The 24,423-nt window shown below is 36.9% G+C and overlaps 1 protein-coding gene across 9 annotated transcripts in view; it reads right to left on the bottom strand.

Annotated features, from left to right (window-relative positions):
• TANC2 (tetratricopeptide repeat, ankyrin repeat and coiled-coil containing 2) overlaps positions 1-24,423 on the bottom strand; it is a 364,370-nt gene that overhangs the window by 129,943 nt on the left and 210,004 nt on the right. For all 9 annotated transcript variants that reach the window (XM_019981630.2, XM_019981634.2, XM_019981631.2 and 6 more), the window contains 2 exons: positions 13,608-13,756; positions 8,019-8,205 (listed from right to left, as the gene is read on the bottom strand). In XM_019981630.2, coding sequence (XP_019837189.1) covers positions 8,019-8,205; positions 13,608-13,756 — 336 coding nt within the window. The remainder of the gene's footprint in view (positions 1-8,018; positions 8,206-13,607; positions 13,757-24,423) is intronic.

Here is a 24,423-nt window from a genome sequence, read left to right as displayed (position 1 = left end):
GTGGTAACTAAAAATTTCAAAAGTCTAAAGCCCACACAATCTATATATCAGATGTTGGCCTACATGAATTAACAACCCGTATGTGCAAAATTTCTATGAATGGAGCTGAAGAGGAAGACATGGCCTCTCACTGAAAAATATACGTATCTGTTTTCCAATAGACCTATTCTGTCCCTACTTTAATTCTTTAGATCTAGTTATTTCCAGGTGCAACAAAGAATGGTGGGAAAATACTGAGTTGTAACTAACTAAAGAGATTTTTCTGAGACTTTCTGCATTTTCTTTCCTTGATATAGAAAAAAAATTGCTATCTCAGTATAAAGAAGTGCTGACACAGCCATATAGGACAGTAAGACAGTGTGAGGAAGTAGGAATTACAGGCTTATAAGTAGCCTCATTGTGAATAAAATTAACTCCATATATTAAAAAAGTTTTATTGAGGTATAATTTACATACCATAAAATATACCCTCTGTAAATGGATTGATACGTGGATATAGGCACATTAGCTTGTCGTCAATAATATTTTAAAACTGACAGCAATAATTTTTCAAAAAAGCTTAACATTCCTTATTCTGGCATCTGTGTCAGTCCTAAAGGACCCAGAAATCATGTTTCCAGTAATAGCAATAGTAATCATTTTTTGAAATCTGATAGTAATCATTTTTATCTTGATTCACTACTCTGCTTTTGTTGATAAAGACTAAGTTTTTAATGCTAGATAATGGTGTTAGGTCATCTGTTCTGAGAGAGAATGATTTAGAACTATGCAGTGTGGGTTTTGAAGTTATACAGACCTGAACTTGAATCTCAGCTTTGCCTCTCAACATCTGTGTGATCTGGGACCAATTATTTTTGAACCCCAGTTTTCTAAGTCTAAGAAACATCATTATACTATTATGTAAGACAGAGTTAATTCACAGCTAGACTGGGCCAGTCCTATACTTATCTCTAGGGATGACTGGAAGTCTGGAACTGACTCTTAGCCAAGATAAGGTCAACTGGGATAACTAACAACTTATAATTTGCTGTTTAAGGTTTGAAATTCCCCAGGTAGCACCCAGGTCTAGTTGTTTATTGCCAGCTTACATCTGGAGGACTTAGACAGCCTGGCTTAGCCATGGGACCAGAGACGGACAAAAAGCTTCACTGTCAACTTTTGGGGAGCTCTCCTGAAACCAAGATTCCTTATACAAATCTTGGTGACTTACACTCTGGGGACAGAGTGCATCCATCCTGTTTGATTAAAAAGGAACCTGGAGAGCTCCACCTGGGAGGGTCTTGGGTCCTCTGTGCTCACTTGCATGCTTTTCGCCTGCTGGACTATATCTTTACTAAAAGCTTTTTGTAAGAATTTTTCTGTGGAGTCTTATGTATCTTTTCAATTATTTGATCCTGGGGACTCTTTATTTTCTTATAAGATGACTGTAAGAATTAAATAATGGTACCTGCCTAAACAACAACAACCTGCCTCATACTCTGTACTCAATCAATGATTGCTGTCATTAGTTAGTTAGGTCAATCATGCAAGGGAAATGCTCTGGTCTTCTTGATCACTTAAATAGGCAGTGTCCAGACAGACATCTTCGACAAATATTCATGCAATATAACTACCAAAATTTATTAGTGCTAAGTAATTAGAAGTGAACCTTCCCTGGTGGCTCAGTTGGTGAAGAATCCGCCTGCAACGCAGGAGAATCAGGTTCGATCCCTGGTGTGGGAAGATCCCCTGGAGAAGGAAATGCAACCCACTCCAGTATTCTGCCTGGAAAATCCCATGGTCAGAGGAGCCTGGTGGGCTACAGTCTATGGGGTCGCAAAGAGTCAGACACGATGAGCGACTAAACCACCTCCAAGGATGACAGAGTCACTAGCATAATAACTGGAAGAGCTTTTAAGTTTAATTAAAACAATAACCCTGTATATGAGACAGAAAAAGAGACACTGATGTATAGATCAGTCTTATGGACTCTGTGGGAGAGGGAGAGGGTGGGGAGATTTGGGAGAATGCCATTGAAACATGTATAATATCATGTATGAAACGAGTCGCCAGTCCAGGTTCGATGCACGATACTGGATGCTTGGGGCTGGTGCACTGGGACGACCCAGAGGAAGGGTATGGGAAGGGAGGAGGGAGGAGGGTTCAGGATGGGGAACACAGGTATACCTGTGGCGGATTCATTTCGATATTTGGCAAAACTAATACAATGTTGTAAAGTTTAAAAATAAAATAATAAAAAAAATAACTGGAAGAGCTTAGTGAAGATACAATTGCACATTTCTGAAAACAGGTTGTAGAAAATATGAAAAATTATCTAACGCTCAGTTTGTGACTCAGAAGAATGACTTCTTAAATGTGACAATTTGGACCAGAGAACACATTACATCCTACAGGAATGTGTGTGCATGTCATTCAGTCGTTCAGTGACTCTTTGTGACCACGTGGACCAGGCTCCTCTATCCATAGAATTCTCCAGGCAAGAATACTGGAGTGAGTAGCCATTCCCTTCTCCAGGGGATCTTCCCAATCTAGGGATCGAACCCAGGTCTCCGGCATTGCAGGCAGATTCTTTACCACTGTATTACCTGGGAAGCCCTGCCTAATGGAATATATATTACTAAAGGAACAAGGGTCTTTGATGAGGAGGAGTTTCTGATTTTGCTTTTTAGTTACTAATGTGAAATACTAGGGGAAAAATAATCACTGAACAAGTAAAGCTGCAGGCATTTCATTTTCCTAGGTGTTAAATGACACAAGGCTAAAAGATATAAGACCAAATTTGGCAATAAATCAGGACCTAAAGACAAAACAAAACACTGAGATTTGATTAAAAGAGGGAATTCAAGAATTATACCTTTCTGGAAGGAACTGTGAATCCCCAAATAAACAAAAGGCCAAAACAAAATGGATCCATGCTTAAATTTGTTTTACTAAACAACACCATGCCAAAACAGACCACTATTCAAACTTCACATGAAAAAGGATAGGCTAGAAAAATGATGTGTATCTCACAGAGTTTATGATTATCAGGATTTTTGCTTGAAGCCATGTATAGCTGATAGATTATGCGTAGTTAGTGGCATCTACCTAGGCACATATATAAAGGCATCATACCATCAAATTAATACCAATAAAATAGTCACAAATATGAAATTATACTGTGAATACCTGACAATCATGTCAGTGATATTTTACCACATATTTAAGAAAGCTGTGAGTCTCAAGACAGAGAAGCTATGACTGTTACAGAGAATGCTTTCTATGGTAAAAATTAAATCACCTATGGGGTGAATTCAGATCACAGAGAATATAAGTAGTCATAGCTATTGCCAATCCTTTAAAATCCAAGAAAGGAACTTTTTACACTCATAAGACTTAAAATTCAGGAAGCCTGCATTTCTAATATTCTGATTTTATAACTAGAATTCTACATATTTTGGCAAGCTATGAAAGTGATACAGGCAGGAATCACTAAAATTCTGATCACTATAGTTACAAAATGTAATCAAAAGGAATTCACATTGAACTGACTGATATATAAAGGAATAAAAATGGATAATTCAAATGATAACTTTTAATAGCTTTTGTGTTTTTTACTGATGGGGCAAGATGCATGATACTGGATGCTTGGGGCTGGTGCACTGAGGCGACCCAGAGGGATGGTACGGGGAGGGAGGAGGGAGAGGGGTTCGGGATGGGGAACACATGTATACTGGTGGCGGATTCATGTTGATGCATGGCAAAACCAATACAATATTGTAAAGTAATTAACCTCCAATTAAAATAAATAAATGTATATTTTAAAAAATAAATAAATAAAATATGAAAAAAAAAATTAAAATGGTATACTAACAAACAATAGATGTTATTGTTTGAAATAATGTAAGCAATATTTAATTTGGAAAAGTAGATATTTCTATTATCAGTGGGGAAAATACTTAAACAAAACATATTAAAACAGTTAAGATAGGCGAGCCTTGATATTTCCACGGTAATAACAATATCTTTGATTATTATTACTTACGCCACATGCAATTTTATTCTAACTCAAATGCAATGCAAAAAAAATTAAAGAGAAACAAGTTGTTTCTCAAGATAAGCTGCACATATATAATTTGATAACTACTCTACAATGTAAGTAATTTTAGAAGCAGAAGACATTATTCTCTTTCTTGTCTCACGATTCTGCAAGTAAATCTGTTTCAGTATTTATATACATTAAATAATGGAAGTTTACTATTCTCCAAATTAGCTCTGTTATCCACAAAGGTACTTACTTTTACAAGGAACATAATTTTGGAAATATACCAGAAAAAAATGAGGAACATTGTTATATGTCAAAGCGGGAATCTCATTTTTAATTTCAGAACATTATGAACATTTATTTTGAACATCCACTGACATGTTAAGCTTCCACTTAGAATGTACTTGCAAACGGATTTTGTCCAATCTGTCAGCACCATGCCCACTGCTTGAATAAATATATTTCTAAAGTAATCTTTTTTGGTATGGCAATATTGATGACATGCAGTTACAGACACTACTAATACCGACAGAAGAACCCAGGAAGAGGTTTGGCTAGAGATTATAGAAGTCATTGTGCCAAAATGAATCATAAAAAGAACATAGTAGAATAGTCAATGGAAGAACTCTACTATTTATTAAAAATTTAATAATAATGTTCCATCTTGCACCCAATGGTCACTCTGCTGCTGCTAAGTCGCTTCAGTCGTGTCCAACTCTGTGCGACCCCATAGACAGCAGCCCATCAAGCTCCCCCGTTCATGGGATTCTCAAGGCAAGAACACTGGAGTTCTTGCCATTTCCTTCTCCAATGCATGAAAGTGAAGAGTGAAAGTGAAGTCACTCAGTCGTGTCCAACTCTCAGTGACCCCATGGACTGTAGCCTACCAGGCTCCTCCGTCCATGGGATTTTCCAGGCAAGAGTACTGGAGTGGGGTGCCATTGCCTTCTCTGAATGGTCACTCTAAACACTGTCAAAAAAGTAACTGAAAGTACCAGGTCAGTCATCCTTCATCTCCCACCCTTTCACTCTTAAGCTTTCCTTTTTATAAATATTTACTGAGCACCTACCATGCTACCACATTTTCAGTTATTGGACTAGGCGCTACAGATATGGATGAATAAGGCACACTTTCTAAATAGTCTAAGGATGAAAAGCAGGCTCTCAAAGGGATTATAATACTAGTGTTAAATGCAATGATACAGATCTGCTGTATCTGGGAACATGGAATAGTAATAGGTACTGGAGAGGAGGTGGCGTGGAGAAATGAAGAGAGGGGGTGGTGGCAGTGGTGACTGAACACCTAAGGTGATTCTTAAAAGTATGTGGGAGTTAATCAAATTTAAGAGGGGAGAGGAGATTACAGGCAGAATGATCAATACAGGCAAAAGTAGAGAGGTGAAAAACTGCAATGTGTCAGGTTACCACAAAATTTAATGTTAGACTCTAGTAGTGGGATTAAAGGCTGGAGAAATTGACTGTGGACAGATTAGGAGTGATCTGATCAGATTTGGTTTCCAGGTAGATTACTGCACCTTACAGATAACAGAATCAAAGTAGTAATCATTTTTCAGTTAATTTGCTTTGGTTGGCTGTGGGAAAAACAGACTTAGAAAGGACAAGAAGAAAAAGCAGAGAGAACAGTTAGATCTGTATTAATCTAGGTTTAAGGTAATGAGGATTATGAAGGCAATGCTAGGAGAGATGAAAAGAAAACACAGGGATGAGAAATACAGGGGAAGGAAGGAGGCAAGGATTCCCCTTGGCTTTCTAGCTTGGTTCCTGAGTAGATAGTGATGTCACAATAAGGATATTTTAGACAATTTTATGCAAGTAAATCTGAAAAAGATTTAAACAATTATTAAGGAAAACAGATTCAGGAAGGAAAAAAAATTTTAAGTCCTATAGCATTAAATACATTGAAGTAGTAGTTTAAAAAATCTGCATGAAGAAAATATCAGGATCTTCCCGAAGCAGGACTCAAACTCATGTCTCCTATATTACAGGTGGATTTTTTTACCTGCTTGAGCCATCAGAAAAGCCCACTTTAATGGTAGAGCCTACTAAATGGTCAAGAAACAGATAATTCCAATTTTCTACAAATTATTTCAGAGATTAGGAAAATAGGCTATTTTTCATCATATTTTATGTATGTATTTTGTTTTGTTAAAATATTTAGCTATTTAGTGATAGTATATTATAAATACTCCTCATATAAAGAAATCACAAGTTAGAAATTATGTTAAATACTGAGAGTATATAAAATTATTAGATAGGAATCCTGCCTTTAAGGAGCTTTGGAGTAAGTTTTGAAATCAGGAAGTTTGACTCTTCCAACTTTGTTCCCTTTTTCAAAACTGTTTTGACTATTCATGGTCCTTTGAGATTCCACATGAATTTTAGAATGGGTGTTTCTACAAACAACTTTGTTGGGATTATGATAGGGATTTCAATGATTCTATAGATTGCTTTGGGAAATACTATCTTTTAACAATCCATGAACAGGACGTATTTCCAATTATTTAAGTCTTTTAAAAATTTCTTCAGTAATGTTTTATAATGTCTAGTGTACAAGTCTTTTACCTGCTCGGTTAAATTTACTCCTAAGTCTTTTATTCTGTTTGATCTTATTGTAGTGGAACTGTTTTCTTAACTTTTTTTTTTAGTTATCTATTGTCAAAGTATAGAAATGCAATTGGTTTTTGTATGTTAATTTTGCATCCTGTAAAAATATTCTTTTTATTGGCTCATTATTTAAAACGAATAAATTCACATGCTGATATAATTCATTTAAGTGAAAGAGATATGCTTAGTTGACATGGCATTAAATTATTTGCCATAACATCTAAACAAATATTTTGATTTGATAACCTTTAGAAGCAAGCCAAGGAGAAGGCAATGGCAACCCACTCCAGTACTCTTGTCTGGAAAATCTCATGGATGGAAGAGCCTGGTAGGCTGCAGTCCATGGGGTCGCGAAGGGTCGGACACAACTGAGTGACTTCGCTTTTACTTTTCACTTTCATGCATTGGAGAAGGAAATGGCAACCCACTCCAGTGTTCTTGCCTGGAGAATCCCAGGGATGGGGGAGCCTGGTGGGCTGCCATCTATGGGGTCACATAGAGTTGGACATGACTGAAGCGACTTAGCAGCAGCAGCAGAAGCAAGCCAAATGAGGAAAAAATATTTTATTGTCTTATTTCCATTTTCCTGCCCTCTTCAGTGTCTGTCATTTGTTGAGCAGCCTTTCCTCACTCCTTCCCTGAATCCTTTACCTTCCTTGGCACTGGTTATATTATATATACTGCCTTGATTTTTCTCCTGTTTGTCTGATCACTCCATTTCTGTATCCACTGGCTCATTCTCACACCTCTCACCTCCCCCTGATCAATCAGAATGTTCCCTAAGATTCTGTGCTCAGTCTTATTTCCCCCCTTTGCATTTCTTTTCTTCAGATTCTTTTCCCAAACTTTCCTCATTTCCATGTGACTGAGTCCCCTTAACAAGCATACAACAGGCAGTAAGTATATGATAGACTGAGAAATACCAAGAAACTCTACTAGTTTAGTGAGAAATGAACTTTTTCTGAACGACTTCTGTCGGTAGATGGATGATGTAAGTGAATTTACAAGAAGAAGTAGGAAGAACTTTTTCTATTCACCCCTTCTTTCACCAGATAGTATCTTTATTTATTTACTTTTTGCTTATTCAGGGTATTTTATTTTCATAAAGTAGACAATCTCAGACTTTTGTACGATCAGTGAGATAATGTCTTTAAAGGACTGGTTAAGCAGGGAGAGGCACCTCTATCTTTTTTTTTTAATGCTTTATGCCTCTCAACAGCAACATTAAAAAGAAAAGGACACATATTTTATACATATATATAAATATATCTCAATAACTCAAAAGCAGAATTTTTGAAAACCTTAAGCTTGTATAATTATTACAAAAAGAAAAAAAGACACAAAATGATTAGTATATAAACCAACTCACCAATGATTCCACTATCTCTGCTTTCAAGGGTGGAGGTTGGACTCGTGACGGCCCCATAGCTGCCGTCCTTGGCGGTCGCACTTGTACTGACTGGTGGGAGAGTGGAGCAGGGGCTGCTGGCTGGTGGAGAGGCAGTGCTGCTAGTCAAGGTGGAACAGGGACTTATCCGCTGGGTGATTGCTGAGGTCTGAAGAATTGAATGAAAAATAAGACAAGCTGATCAGCTGTTAAGTGAAAGTGTATCTTATGGTAAAACATATGCTTTGATAACAAAAAGAAAAAAAATCTACACGCACAGCTTTTACGGCTATTAGGTTCTGTTTGTTTTTGCTTTCCGGGATAACCATTCTGTGTTCTATAATTAAGGTGAAACTTGATAAATTTAACATGAGCAGAGACTGTGGTCTGTTTTTTCTGCCTAGGAAATTTACAGTGACAAGTAGTCTTTATTATTGCTATGAATTAATAGATGATTTTTTTTGTTCATCAAAAATTTTTCTTGCTGCTTTCAATCAACATAAATTTTCTGAAGGCTTAGAACTTGGTCTTGCTAATAATTTTCTTTGGGTAGAAAAAAAATCTTTGCAGCCAAGAAGTAATAAGATGGGCATTTTTTGATACATAGGTGGCTTCACAGAGGTAATAAATGAATGTAGGGAAAATGCCTATTTAAAAGTTTGTCAAATGAAGTAGAATAATATTAATTTAATACAAACAAAATAATTTCTCTGTAAAAACTGATTACAGACAGATCACTGAGTAACTCTTATACCTGAAGTTACCTCCTTTTTACATTTTTGATGGGAGACTGATGGTAATACATTCTGGTTTACCTAGTTTAATGACAATTCATTTTCTTTAGCTCTTTCTACCCAAATAAATTAATGAAATAATGAGTGAAAGTATATATGTTTTTTCGAACACTTAAGAAATTTTTTCCTTTTCAAAACAGTAACTGGTCAATGGCAGAATTACTTGAAGGAGGACTAATGATAAATTTGACATTTGAAAAAAAAAAGCATTTCAATTTCTTTACGTATAGAGTCTACTCATAATCTCTTTGATAAACTGAAGAGTTACATTTTATAACTTGATTGGAAAATATGTTGATCACTGGTTATGAGAATATTAAGGCTCTTTGACTCGTCCCAAAATGAGTGCCAGATGCAATTCCCTGTATTCAATTATCTGTGTTGAATTCAGGTTTTGATTTTAATTTAAATGCTATAACCAGGATATAAAAGATACATGGAACTCAACCAAGCATAAATGACTTTCTCAGAACACTGCAATCAAGTAAATCTTTTTAATCATATAACTAATATTAGAAACTGATTCTTCTTAATAATACAATAAGCCCTCAAATCTATGCCATTTCTCTTCTATATAATTTTTCACCATTGGAGGGAGGAGTTTCAATTTCTTTGTAATTTCCTCTATTTCTACAAAATGATGTTAGCCTATTAGAGCATGAGTAGGGCTTGCAGGAGAATTACCTGTGGAATGTAAAAAATAAGTTTCACTACAAAACTGACAGATACTGAACCCCACCCCAGTCTTACTAAATTAGAATCCGCCCTAGTTAGAATCTGGCAGAGCAATTTTTAACCGCCTCATTCTCAGTTTAAGAAACATGTGGCTACTTTATTAGAATTGTACTAGAATCTTTTTACATTAGATATATCTATAGTCATTCCATATTGAAAAAGTTTCATTTTGGTATGAATCTATTACTTCTATGGTAACTCATTTCCATTTTCAGACAAGATTCTCAGGCTGTTCTCTGAGAAAGGAAACTATTATATGCATAATACAGCAAAAGTGAAGGTTAAGCTCAAATGACATATTATTTTTACTATAAGTTATTTTCTGGAAAATAAAGCATTTATCACAGAATATATGCTTTAAAAGCTTTAACTGTAAAAGCAAAGCTTAAAGATCAACTCATTCAGAAAGCAGAAAATTTGTTTCATGGCTTGTGAATTTAAAGGCAAGTCTTATATTTACGTAGGGCTTCCCTAGTGGCTCAGAGGTTAAAGCATCTGCCTGCAATGCAGGAGACCTGGGTTAGATCCCTGGGTCGGGAAGATCCCCTGGAGAAGGAAATGGCAACCCACTCCAGTATTTACTTAAGGAGGCTAGTTAATGAGATACTCTTTTAGGCACAGAAAGACATTATTTACTCGCCATACTGTAGGCTAAAATGGACACCTAATCAAGCCACTCTACTTCTAAAACCTTTTGGTGGTTTTCCCATTGATCCCATTGGATCCGAAACTCCCAATCTGGATCTCTTCAAGGTCCTACATCCTAATACTCCAGAAACTACAGAGAAAAGAAAATACACTGGTCAATGAATATCACTTTGAATATCTTGTCTTTTGCAAAAAAATGATATATGGTAACTTGTGTGTGCTGGATTCTGTCATTATTAATACTGTTCTGAGGACACCATCACTACGGGTCTTCTTAAACAAAGCATATCTTTGTTAGTATGCTCTTTAGCACAGAAGAAAGTCACTAATAATCTTCCTAAGACTAGAAATATAGGTGATCAATTCAGCCACTTTCTTAGGTGGTTCCAAGACAGTGTCATGGTATATTACATTTCAAGCAGGCTATCATGTAGTTTTATTATTAATTTCTTACATTTGTTTAATGTTTCAAAGTTAAAGTTTTTTTTAAAAAAATGTTACTACCTTATTTCTCCTTATCAACCAAGTATGAAGTGTAAAAACTACACTAAATATAAAAGCTATGAAGCAAGTTCCTCCAACTCATACTTTCTGAATACATTTACATATAAATTACATTACATACTGTTTTATATCTTTTGTTTGCATGACATTTTACAGCTTACAAAGTGCTTTCGTATTCATGATTTAACTTGATCTTCACAACAATCCTGTCATTATTTCATATTACTCTGGACTGGTATGGTGTAGCTGTTGAGAACATAAGTTGTAAAAGCAGACTGCCTGGATTTGAATACTAGTCCATCACTTTCTGGCAGTGTTTCTTTTTTTCTTATCTGAAAGTTGAAATATTAAAAGGACTCTACCACACTGAGCTGTAAGGAAGCTTAAATGAAACAGTGTAAATAAAGCAACTAGTACAATGATTATACATAGTAAACACTTATTTAATGTTAGTTACTATTAACTTTGAAAAACCTAAAGCTGAGAGAGGTTAAGCGACATGTCCAAATTTACAAAATGGTAGGTGGTAGAGCTGGAACCGGAACACAGATTTTCTACCTCCTGGTTCAGTGACTTTTCTATTATGGCATCACTTTAGCTACATCAAATCAATGATACTACTCATTTACTTATTTTATGATGAATCACATAGTAAATGCACAAGTAAGGCACACTCTATTGACTTGGGGCTTAATTCAGAAATCACTGCAACATGCGGTGACAATAAGGCATCTCAAAAGCAACCCAATATAAATTTTAGCACCTGAAGAAATGTAGCGTTTTAGAAACAACAGCGTCCTTGGCAAATTCTCAGATTGTAATGTCATGTTGCTGGGTCATTATTATAGCAGTCATATTTTAACCTGACATGAATATCAAAAACTCACAAGTAAAATAGATGTTTTATTTATATCAATTTTTAAAAAGCCCTCAACACATATCATTTTAATTTTCTATTCAGATCACATGATACAGACATGGTTACAATGTAAATTAGTTATGAAAAGAAATCAATACCTGTCATCATGAAGCTTACCTTCTTGCATGAGATCAAACAATCCCTCACAACTAAATATGTCATGTAATAAATTAATGATAAGAGCTATAAAGCAGGGTAAGGGGATACAGTGATGGGCAGGGGCTATTAGATAAAATAACTAAGGAAGGCCTTACTGAGGAGATAACATTTGAGTAGAGCACTGGATGAAGTGAGGAAGTGAGTTATGTGCAAGAACATTCCAGTATAAATGAATGTTTTATGTGTCTGAGGAATGACAGGAAGGCCAGTGTTGCTGGACAGCTGCAGTGAAAGGGTCAGGGGCAGGAAATGATACAGGACAGGCAGCGAGGGGTCAGATCAGGCAGCCCCTTTCTCGCCATGCTAAGGATTTCAGATTTAGGGTTAAATTTGGGGGATACAGTAGAAGATTGAGAGCAGAAAAATACTGGGCTGGCCAAAAAGTTTGTTCAGGTTTTCCACAATGGCCTATAAAAAAATCTGAACAAACTTTTTGGCCAACACAATAAAAGGACCAGATTCTCATTTTATAAGGGTTGCGCTGGATTCTGTGTAAACAGACCACAGGAGGCAAAAGTGGAGGCAGAGCCCTGTTAGGAGGCCACTTATTCAGGCAGTAAATACTTACTGAACACTTACTAACAGAAGAGTTTGTCCCAGGTGCAGAGGATACAGCAGTAAATGCGAGTGTGCTCAATCACTAAGTCGTGTCTGACTCTCTGCGACACCATGGCCTATCTGTCGCCCACCAGGCTCCTCTGTCCATGGAATTTCCCAGGCAAGAATACTGGAGTGGGTTGCCATTTCCTACTCCAGAGGACCTCCCTGACCCAGGAATCCAATCCAGTTTCCTGTGTCTCCTGCACTGAGATGAATATTTAGATCATTAATTTTTCAGATTTTCAGTTTTTCTAATGCATGTATCCTAAAGTTTTTAAATGCATATCTTTATATACTACAAGTTTTGTTATATTTTGTTTCTATTATTTCAGTTTAAAATATTTTCTAATATCTTGTGATTCTCTAACCTAAAGGCTACTTAGGAGTATATTAATATCCAAATACTTGGGGATTTTGATTTTCTATATATTATCTTTTAGCTATCATTTTCTAAGTTATTTTATAATCGATTAATTCTACTAAAGTAGTGAAAGTTGCTCAGTTGTGTTCGACTCTCTCAGACCCCATGGACTATACAGTCCATGGTATTCTCCAGGCCAGAACACTGGTCTGGGTAGCCTTTCCCTTCTTCAGGGGATCTTTCCAACCCAGGGATCAAACCCAGGTCTCCCACATAGCAGGAGGATTCTTTACCAGCTGAGCCACAAGGGAAGAATACTGGAGTGGGTAGCCTATCCCTTCTCCAGAGCATCTTCCTGACCCAGGAATTGAACTGGGGTCTCTTGCATTGGTGGTGGATTCTTTACCAACTGAGCTATTGGGAAAGCCCTATATCTGTCAAGATCTGGTCTATGAATCAGCATATTGTAAATTTGCTAAATAATCCATGTGTATCAGAAAACAATGTGCATTCTGCAGTTTAGGGGTATGGTGCTTTTGTACACACACACACACATGCGCGCGCGCGCGTCTTGTTTGTTGGTTTAGTTATTTCCTCATTCATTCAATAAAGGAATCAAAACCTTGAAGTGGCTTTTTAAACTTAAGAATGAAACTAAAAGGTGTTCCATAAACTGAAGAAACACAGTAGTTATGGAAAATGAAGTTATATTCCAGGCCCGAAAAGGCATTTGACACTTGGGATCATTGTTCTGACAAGACCCACATCCACGCCCTGCAACAGTTTTTCTTTCCTGGTTATAATAGGCCGATTCATCCCACGTTTCAATAAGCTGATGGGAAGCAGTTTACCTGATTTTCATCCTGGACTTCCATGTTGTACTGGTCACCTGGCTGAACTTCCGTGACTTTCTCCCCAAGGAGGAAACCCAGACGAGTCATGAGTGTGTTTGCTGCCTCATCTACAGATGGAGGGGGACCAAGTTCCTGTTCAGCATCACCTGCAACAGGAAGGCATTGAAACACCTGAATCCTTCAAAATAAAATGGCCAGTTTTACAACTATTTTTACATTCTGTTTGGTCATTTCCTTTGTTTTCACATTCTAAATCCAAAATTACGAGGTCCCTGACCAGAAACTTATTTTTCCGCTGTTACCTATTACAATTGACAGACAGTCTACTCAGAATTCTCAATATATTTACTTGAAACCCTTGAGTTTGAGAGAAAGTTTTTGTAACTCACTCAAAAGAACTTTCTCATTTCTGTGGCAGTTGGCTTTCCAATACAAGTCCTAGTCTTGGGATCTAGCTCCTGGCCACAATCACTGCCTTCATTCAGGTTCTTTTATCTCTTTTTTCTTAGTTTGTGTAAATATTCTTTTTTATTTTAAAATCAGTTTAAACTTACAAAAAAGTTTCAAGAATAGTACAAAGAACAATTTTTTTTCCCTTAATCACTTTAAAATATAGACACGCTACCCCATCAGGCCCAGATAGTATGCATTTTCTATGAACAAGGACATTTTCTTACATAACCACAATACCAACAGAGAAATCAGGAACCTAACATTTTACATTATGATCTCATCCACAGACCCCATTTAAGTTTTGATATTTATCCAGTAACGTCATTTCTAGCAAAAAGATCCAATTCAGGATTAAGCAATGCATTTAGTTCTCAGTTTTCTTTGACTCTCTGAATCTCGAACAGTTCCTTAATCTTTTCTTAACTTTCACAACCATGACACTTTTGAAGATTATAAGTCAGATATTTTGTACCATGTCCCTCAATTTCAACTTTTCTCATGATATCTCACAATTTAATTTAGGGTAAGCATTTTTGGCAGCACTTTCACAAAATTAATGCTGTGTTAACTTGGAACACTTGGTTATGGTAGTGTCTGCCAGGTTTTTCCACTCTATAATTACACAATTTCTCTTTGTAATTAGTAAGTGTTTTGTGGGGGGATACTTTGAGAATATATATGTATTTCATCCCTCACCAAATTTTGAAATTAAAAAAATTTTTGATAAAAATACACGTAACAATATTTGTCATTTTAACCATTTTTAAGCATACAGTTCAGTGGCAATGAGTGCACTCACAACACTGTGCAACCATCTCCATTTTCAGAACTGTTTAATCACGGCCCAGAGAAACTGCCTCCACTAAACAAAACTTCCCAAGCCTAGTAACCTTTATTCTACTTCCTGTTTCTAGGAACTTGTCTATTCTAGGCATCTCATATAAGTGGAATAATACAGTATTTGTCCTTTTATGTCTAGCTTATCTCACTTTGCACATTTTCAAGGTTCATTCATGTTATAGCATGTATCAGAATTTCACTCCTTGTAATGGCTAAATTCTGTTCTATTTTATGTACATACCCATTTAGTTTATTTAGTCATCTGTCCATCACACTGGACACTTGAGCTGTTTCCACCTACTAGATATTATGAATAATGATCGCATCAACACTGGTATACAACAGCAGTTTGAATCTCTCCTCCATAAACTTTTGCCCACTATTTTTAGCATCTATTAATGTTTCCCAGTTAAATTCATTACTATCATGCTTGCCAAATAGTAAGTTTTCTAAATCCATCACTCTTTTACAGTTTAGTTTCTTTTCCTTTATCTATGTGTCTATCTACGTACTTACCTATCTGAACTCACAGACTCCTATTTTAGTCAATGAGTTATAATCTGTTACTGTTATTATTTATTTTATTGCTCCAATGTCCCAGAGTTGGCCAGGTGAGCCTTTTCACTTTGGCTCCTGTAACCTTCTGACACACCCCTGTCATTTTCTGAGTACCTCCTTGCTTTCTGTCACGAGATGCTGTAGGTTCCTCACGCATTTTTCTCTGCCCTAGCCCTGGAATCAGTCCTTTTTTCCAAGAAAGCCTGATTTTTTTAAGTGAGTAAATGTATTAGAATATCAGATATGCTCATCAGATGAGGATGCCACTGCCCTGCAGGTCCACCACATGGGCAAAGTTAGACAGTTATGTTGATACATATACGCATACACACAGCTCTATATTCATTTTAATCTGTAAATCCATATATAAACACTCCCCCTAAAGTTCACAGATGAGACCTAATTCAATACCACAGGGTTAAATCTGAATTTCTTCCTTTCCAAGGTTGTAACTTTTCTTCAACAGTGAAAAACCTGATCTTCATTTCCTTACTTATTTAATCTATTCTCCTTGCATGTAACAAATCTCACTGCTGCTCACTGCTACCCTACACACAGGTGCTCTACTCACTCTGGTTGGGTTCCCACCCTGAACTATCCCTTTCCCAGTCAGGTCATTTTTTCAAAACTGATGTGTAATTCATAAACCATAAGCTCTTCCCCCTTAGAGTATACAGCTCAGTGGCTTTGGTATATTCCTAAGTTTATCACCACTCTAATTCCTGAACATTTTCATCACTCCAAAAAGAAACCCACTCAGGTTTACTTTTTCGCCCTGAAATTTAGACCCCTAAATTTTTTGATCTCTGGCTTTCACTGTAATCTTCTGTTTCCAGTCTGCTATCTTCTTTCCATACAATCAGTATTTAAGCTTCTGTATTTAGGCTATTTTTCAGGGGTTACCAACTATGGATATTGTTCTTTTTCAGACCTTTTCACTGAGGGCTGCTGAACAAAGTCAATATGAGAATCCTCCTTAGCCTCATCGTCAAAATAAATTTATTTCCAAATAAAGAATTTATAGAAATTTACAGATATAAAAAAGAGCCAGGGAACTCAAGATGATCTATTTTAAATGTGATGCAGAACTAATTTACCTAAACTGAATTTATCTGTTTACACTAACTTGATTCATTGTCAACACTTTTTCAGATTTTATTTTATGCTCAAGTATATTTATAATAATTCACAGTAGCACATATCCCATATACGGTATTACCAAAATCTTTTTTTTTTTTTGCTATCCTTTCACCATAGCAAGCGTTAACTATAGTGTCATATGGTTTGATACTAAAGCACAATAGCTTAATTTCTTTGGATAGTCTGTGTTACACATTAAATCACTCCAAGTGGCAAGAAAATGAGATTATCTAGCCCCCAAAGTCCATGGGGACTGTAGCCTGCCAAGCTACTCTATACATGGGATCTTCCATGCAAAAATACTAGAGTGGGTTGCCATTTCCTACTCTAGGGGATCTTCCAACCCCAGGATCGAACCCATGTCCCCTGTGTCTCCTAAATTGGCAGGCAGTTCTTTTACCACTGAGCCACCTGGGAAGCCCCACATTTTTGTACACCATTACTGAACTCAAAGTGTGGAAAATCTATATAGAATTCTTATTGGATTTATGTCAGAGTAGACAAACAGGATCTATATTCCCTTCTCCACTTCCTCTCTGAGAAACAACAAAAATGGATTTCTCTGACACAGAACAGAAAGATATCTCTAGGGCTTTATTACCTCTCTAACACCCAACATTATAGACAGTTCCTTCTCTTTCTGCCTCTGCCCAACTAAGGTACTCTAACAAAATCTCAGGAAAAAGTTGTTACATATGCAAATGCATCTTTGAAACAAGTACCCTAAATCTAAAAAATAACACAAATGAATGTATATAAAAACAGTAACAGACTTACAGAGAGAGAAAACAAACTTGTGGTTATCAAATGGGAGAGAGAAGGGAGGGGGGTTAAATCAGGGGTATTGGTTTAGCAGATACAAACTGCTACATGTAAAACAGATAAGCAACAGGATATACTGTTCAGCACAGGGAATTACACCCATTTTCTTATAATAATCTTTAATGGAATATAATCTGCAAAAATAATCACTATGTAGTAAACCTGAAACTAACACAATACTGTAAACAAAATATACTTCAATAAAAACAAACAAATCCCCTGTCTTCATTCAAGCAAATTTCCACCTTTAAACCCTTGCTAGGGGTGGGATGATTTGGGAGAATGGCATTGAAACATGTATAATATCAAATATGAAACGAGTCACCAGTCCAGGTTCGATGCATGATACTGGATGCTTGGGGTTGGTGCACTGGGACGACCCAGAGGGATGGTATGTGGAGGCAGGAGGGAGGAGGGTTCAGGATGGGGAACACATGTATACCTGTGGTGGATTCATTTTGATATATGGCAAAACCAATATAATATTGTAAAGTTAAAAAATAAAAAAATAAAAATAAAAAAAATAAAAAAGAAATACACCATCAATCAATCAGACAGGCAAATGGTCTTGCAGATTAAAAAAATTTTTTTTAAGTTTTTTATTTGGAAGTCAGATTCCAAATATATTATCTTTTAAAACCAACAACAACAAGAAAAACCTTTGCTAGAAAGAATTTTTTGTTTTGTTACTACAGTGTGTGGAATTTCTAAACTACTAAGTCATCTATTTAATATTATTAAAATTTATCAAAGCCTACTACAATAACACGAATACTTATAGTACATGAAATCAAAAGTAAATAGATTCTGGGTAAAACGCTAAAAGTTATTTTGAAGATATTTATAATAAAATGCAAAAGTCCCTGACCTCTTCAGATTCCACAACATACTACCACACTACATACAAATGGCAGGCAGAGACTATAATTACATTATCATTTCATGCATTATTCACAAAAGTCCAAATGTTAATCACTTAAGAAAGAGGCCAGCAGAAAAATAAACCAAATTCTTCCTTTTTCTTTTAGGCTCTTGTACTCATGTTACAGTTATTCTTACTATGTCACTCTAGTGTCTTAATTGTTTTCCTAAATATTTCTTTTAAAGGATACTAATATTTATTATTTTGAAGAAGTCTCCAAGTTCATATCCTTTGTATCCATCAAAGGATTGATGGGAGAAATGATACAGTGACCAGATTTTGCTGAAATCACTACAGAAAAAAACGGGGAAGATATTGATAAAACAAGTTGTCAAAATTATTGAAGCTAGGAAGTTAGTACACAGCAGTGCATCATTCTATTCCCCATCACTGTGAATGTTTGGAACTTTGAGAAAAAATTATGCAGGCAAGTTTCTTTTAAATAACTTAGTGATTCTCAAATGGTGACAATTCTGCCCCCAGGGAACATGTGGCAATGACCAGAGGTATTTCTGGCTGTCACACTGTGGGGAGGGGTGTTGCTCCTGGTCCCTGGTAGGTAGAGGCCAAGGATGCTGTTAACCATCCTACAGTACACAAGACATCTCCCCACAACAAAGGATTATCTAGCCCCGAAAGTCATTAAATAGTATTAAGGTTGAAAAACCCTGAAACAACTCGAATCACCTTATCCTTTGTTGTCGTTCAGCTGCCAGGTCGTGTCTGACTCTTTGCAATGCCTTATCCTTTAAAAATCTATCAAATTGAATGAACTCAACATAGCAGGAAAAAAAGTGCCCAATCTGTTACTTTTGAGGATTCTTATTAACAAAATTGCTTCAATTTCCAACTTACTATGCATTTTTACTCTTTGGACCATTTCCTTCCTGAGTGTAGGGCCTGTTTTCTGCACTACTACATTCTGCTAGTCTTTTCAGTCTTCAATGAACCTTCGTCTTACGGTGCATGGTGTGTGCATGCATGCTCCATTGCTCAGTCATGTTAAACTCTTGGCGACCCCATGGACTACAGCCCACCAGGTTCCTCTGTCTATGGAGTGGGTTGCCATTTCCTTCTCCAGGGATCATCCTGATCCAGGGATTGAACACGGGTCTCCTGCAATGGCAGGAGGATTCTTTACAACTAAGTGACCTGGGAAGCCAATGGTGCATGGACAGGACTTTAATTGGTGTTATATTGTATATGTTAAGGGTGGGGGATTATATCATGACACAAAACAAGTAAATGAAACTAAAAATATATCTGAGTTCTTCAGATTATCTTTTTAAAATTATAACAACATCCAGAACATATGGAGACTAGTTTATATGCCAGGTACTGTTTCTAAGCATTTTATATACATTAACTCATTTAATGATCATAATAACCCTATGAGGTAGGCAGTCTTATCCCCATTTTATGGATAAAGAAAGTGAACGATAGAGAGTTGAATAACTTGCCAAAATTCATAAACTATTAAGTAACTGAACTAGGAAATCTGGATTTAGACCTCAGGCTCTTAATCCCTAAGCTCTACTGTAATCCTTGATTCCAGCCTCTCGCAATGTTGCTAGGTATCATTTTTCTACCTCCTCTCTGCCGAGCATATTTGTTCAAAACTCAAAATTCCTCTGAAATTGTCAGACTGAATATCTTACCTATCTTTCTGTCTCATCCATGACCATTCAGGCAACGTGAAGAATGTGCCATCTTCCTAACGTTTGGTTTAGGCATGTTTTATGCCCAATGAAGGTATGAGCCTAAACAAAGATAGCACTTTCTTTGAGTGGGATCCTAGTGTGACTTCTTTAGTAACAATGAACTTGGAATATGATACACAAAACAAGATGGCTGGTAGGTTGTTGAAAAATAATCCCTATCAGACTATTATACACAAAATAAACCATATATCATTTATACATTTTGTTGATTAAAGCTACTGAAATTCATCTTGGCTATTTGGAAGCAGTGTGTTTATGCAATAGGCTTTGATTGAATGAGGAAGACAGCACCTTAAAACTAAATATTCTAACATTTACATGGATATGGAAAGGTCTGGGGATAGTAAAGAAAATGTGAAGAAGAGTGACTGCTATTACTTAACATCAAGATTTAATCTAATGCTAAAGTAATTAAGAGAGAGTATGAATGGTACAAGCATAGACCAAAAGACCAGGAGAACACAATAAAAAATCCAGAAACATATCTATACAAGTGGAGTCACCTTATTTAGGACAGAAATGCCACTGCAATTGTTTAGTAAGAGAACGGCATTTTCTCTCTCTCTCTTTTTGTTTTATGAGTATGCTACATTTTACTTGCCGTGGGTAATATGAAATTTGACAATAATGGCACATTTGACAATAAAGACTATAAAGCGATATCTTCTGGACATTAACGTAAAGAGATGGTGCCCATCTACTGTGAAGAATCTTTACATACAATGATGAAACAATAAACAGATAAGTATACATCTCTATCCATTACTCCAAATCTTCATTGATAAAACAATGTGCTTCAAGTAGACTCATAATTTTATGTTTTTTAACTAAATTGCACATATAGACAAAAATCCCACCAAAAATATTCACATAGGTCCTCATATATTACAGGGTGACCCTTAGAGAATGGCATTTTCAATAACCGGTGATGGATCTATATGTCAGAATAAACATGAAACCTGTCCCTACCTCATGCCATACACAAAAATCAATTCCAGGTGGAGTATAGACCCAAACACAAAATAGAATACATTTTCTGGAAGGCAGCCTAAGAGAATATCTTCATGAACTAGGACTAGGCAAAGATTTTTCAAATAAGACACAAAAGGCACTAACCCACAAAAGAAAAAGATAGGTTAAGTTTATTAATAAGAAAAACTTCTGTTCACCAAAGATTCCACTAAAACAGTAAAAAGGCAAGCCACAAAGAGGGAAGAATATCTTTAACTCAATCTTGCCTGTTACTCCAATTATCTCTTGACTTCCTACTTTTGCATTCCAGTCCCCTGTGATGAAAAGGACTTCTCTTTTTGGTGTTAGTTCTAGAAGGTCTTGCAGGTCTTCATAGGACCATTCAGCTTCAGCTTCTTCGGCATTAGTGGTTGGGGCATAGACTTGGATTACTGTGATATTGAATGGTTTGCCTTGGAAATGAACAGAGATCATTCTGTTGTTTTTGAGATTGCACCCAAGTACTGCATTTCAGACTCCTGTGTTGACTATTAGGGCTACTCCATTTCTTCTAAGGGAATCTTGCCCACAGTATTAGATATAAGAGAAAAGGAAAGATATATCTATATGAATGCAGGGTTCCAAAGAATAGCAAGGAGAGGCAAGAAAGCCTTCATCAGTGATCAATGCAAAGAAATAGAGGAAAACAATAGAATGGGAAAGGCTAGTGATCTCCTCAAGAAAATCAGAGATATCAAGGGAACATTTCATGCAAAAATGGGCACAATAAAGGAAAGAAATGGTATGGACCTAACAGAAGCAGAAGATACTAAGAAGAGCTAACAAGAATCCACAGAAGAACTATATAAAAATGATCTTCATGACCCAGATAACCACGATGATGTGATCACTCACATACAGCCAGATATCCTGGAATGTGATATCAAGTGGGCTTTAGGAAGCATCACTACAATAAAGTTAGTGGAGGTGATGGAATTCCAGTTGAGCTATTTCAAATCCTAAAAGATGATGCTGTGAAAGTGCTGTGAAAGTGCAATACATCAGCAAATTTGGAAAACTCAGCAGGGGCCACATGCCTGAAAAGGTCAGTTTTCATTCCAATCCCAAAGAAAGACAATGCCAAAGAATGTTCAAACTGCTGCACAATTGCACTCATCTCAAATGCTAGCAAAATAATGCTCAATATTTTCCAAGCCAGGCTTCAACAGCATGTGAACTGAGAACTTCCAGATGTTCAAGCTGGATTTAGAAAAGGCAGAGGAACCAGAGATCAAATTGCCAACATCCACTGGATCATTTTTTTGGGGCTCCAAAATCACTGCAGATGGTGACTGCAGCCATGAAATTAAAAGACGCTTACTCCTTGGAAGGAAAGTTATGACCAACCTAGATAGCATATTGAAAAGCAGAGACATTACTTTGTCAACAAAGGTCCATCTAGTCAAGGCTATGGTTTTTCCTGTGGTCATGTATGGATGTGAGAGTTGGACTGTGAAGAAGGCTGAGCGCCGAAGAATTGATGCTTTTGAACTGTGGTGTTGGAGAAGACTCTTGAGAGTCCCTTGGACTGCAAGGAGATCCAACCAGTCCATTCTGAAGGAGATCAGCCCTGGGATTTCTTCTGAAGGAATGATGCTAAAGCTGAAACTCCAGTACTTTGGCCACCTCATGCGAAGAGTTGACTCACTGGAAAAGACTCTGATGCTGGGAGGGATTGGGGGCAGAAGGAGAAGGGGACGACAGAGGATGAAATGGCTGGATGGCATCACTGACTCGATGGACGTGAGTCTCAGTGAATTCCGGGAGTTGGTGATGGACAGGGAGGCCTGGCGTGCTGTGATTCATGGGGTCACAAAGAGTCGGACACGACTGAGTGACTGAACTGAACTGAACTGAACTGGATCATCAAAAAAGCAAGAGAGTTCCAAAAAAACATCTACTTCTGCTTTATTGACTACACCAAAGCCTCTGACTGTATGGATCACAACAAATTGTGGAAAATTCTGAAAGAGATGGGAATACCAGAGCACCTTACCTGCCTCCTGAGAAATCTGTATGCAGGTCAAGAAACAACAGTTACTACTGGACATGGAACAATGGACTGGTTCCAAATTGGGAAAGGAGCACGTCAAGGATGTATATTGTCACCCTGCGTACTTATATGCAGAGTACATCACGTGAAATGCCAGGCTGGATGAAGCACACGCTGGAATCAAGATTTCTGGGAGAAATATCAATATGCACCTTTACAGCAGAAAGCAAATAAGAACTAAAGAGCCTCTTGATGAAAGTGAAAGAGGAGAGTGAAAAAGTTGGCTTAAAACTCAACATTCAAAAAACTAAGATCATGGTATCTGGTCCCATTACTTCATGGCAAATTGATGGGGAAACAATGGAAACAGTGAGAGACTTTATTTTGTTGGGCTCCAAACAAAATCACTGCAGATGGTGACTTCAGCCATGAAATTTGAAGATGCTTGCTCCTTGGAAGAAAAGCTATGACCAATCTAGACGGCATATGAAAAAGCAGAGACATTACTTTGCCAACAAAGGTCCATCTAATCAAAGCTATGGTTTTTCCAGTAGTCATGTATGGATGTGAGAATTGGATTATACAGCAAGCTGAGTGCTGAAGAACTGATGCTTATGAACTGTGATGTTGGATAAGACTCTTGAGAGTCCCTTGGACTGCACAGAGATCAAACCAATCAATCCTAAAGGAAGTCAGTCGTGAATATTCACTGAAGGACTGAAGCTAAAGCTCCTATACTCTGGCCACCTGATAGGAAGAACTGACTCATTTGAAAAGACCCTGATGCTGGGAAAGATTGAAGGCCAGAGAAGGGGACAATAGAGGATGAGATGGTTGGATAGTATCACTGAGTCAATGGACAGGAGTTTGAGCAAGCTCTGGGAGTTGGTGATGGACAGGGAAGCCTGGCATGCTGCTGTCCATGGGGTTGCAAAGAGTTGGACATGACTGAGCGACTGAAGTGAATATGGGGCCAAAGGACAGTTAACCCGTTTTTCTGGTATGAATGTAAATCAGTAGCATAAAATTTGAAAAAAAAAATTAGATAGAACATATTGAAACCCCATGACCCAGCAAGCCACTACTAGGTATATATCAAAATGAAAAGTAAGCACAGGGGCTTTGAAATAGATGTGGCAAACATTCATAAAATTGTTCATAACAGCCAAAGTTGAAAATGCCCATCAACAGTAGACATACAATGAAACACGACAGCAATAAAAGAGAATCTCACAAACATACAATTAAACAAAAGAAGAGAGGCTCAAGAGTACAGGTTAAATGATTTCATTTATGTAAAGTCTGAAAACTGCCAAAGGAAATAAATGATAATGCAGTGAGATTAAAGGTCAC

This window comes from Bos indicus, chromosome 19 (assembly GCF_029378745.1).
Source record: "Bos indicus isolate NIAB-ARS_2022 breed Sahiwal x Tharparkar chromosome 19, NIAB-ARS_B.indTharparkar_mat_pri_1.0, whole genome shotgun sequence".
Classification (NCBI taxonomy): domain Eukaryota; kingdom Metazoa; phylum Chordata; class Mammalia; order Artiodactyla; family Bovidae; genus Bos; species Bos indicus.
The sequence above is the reverse complement of the archived record's forward strand: the minus strand, read 5'-3'. Positions and strand labels throughout refer to the sequence as shown.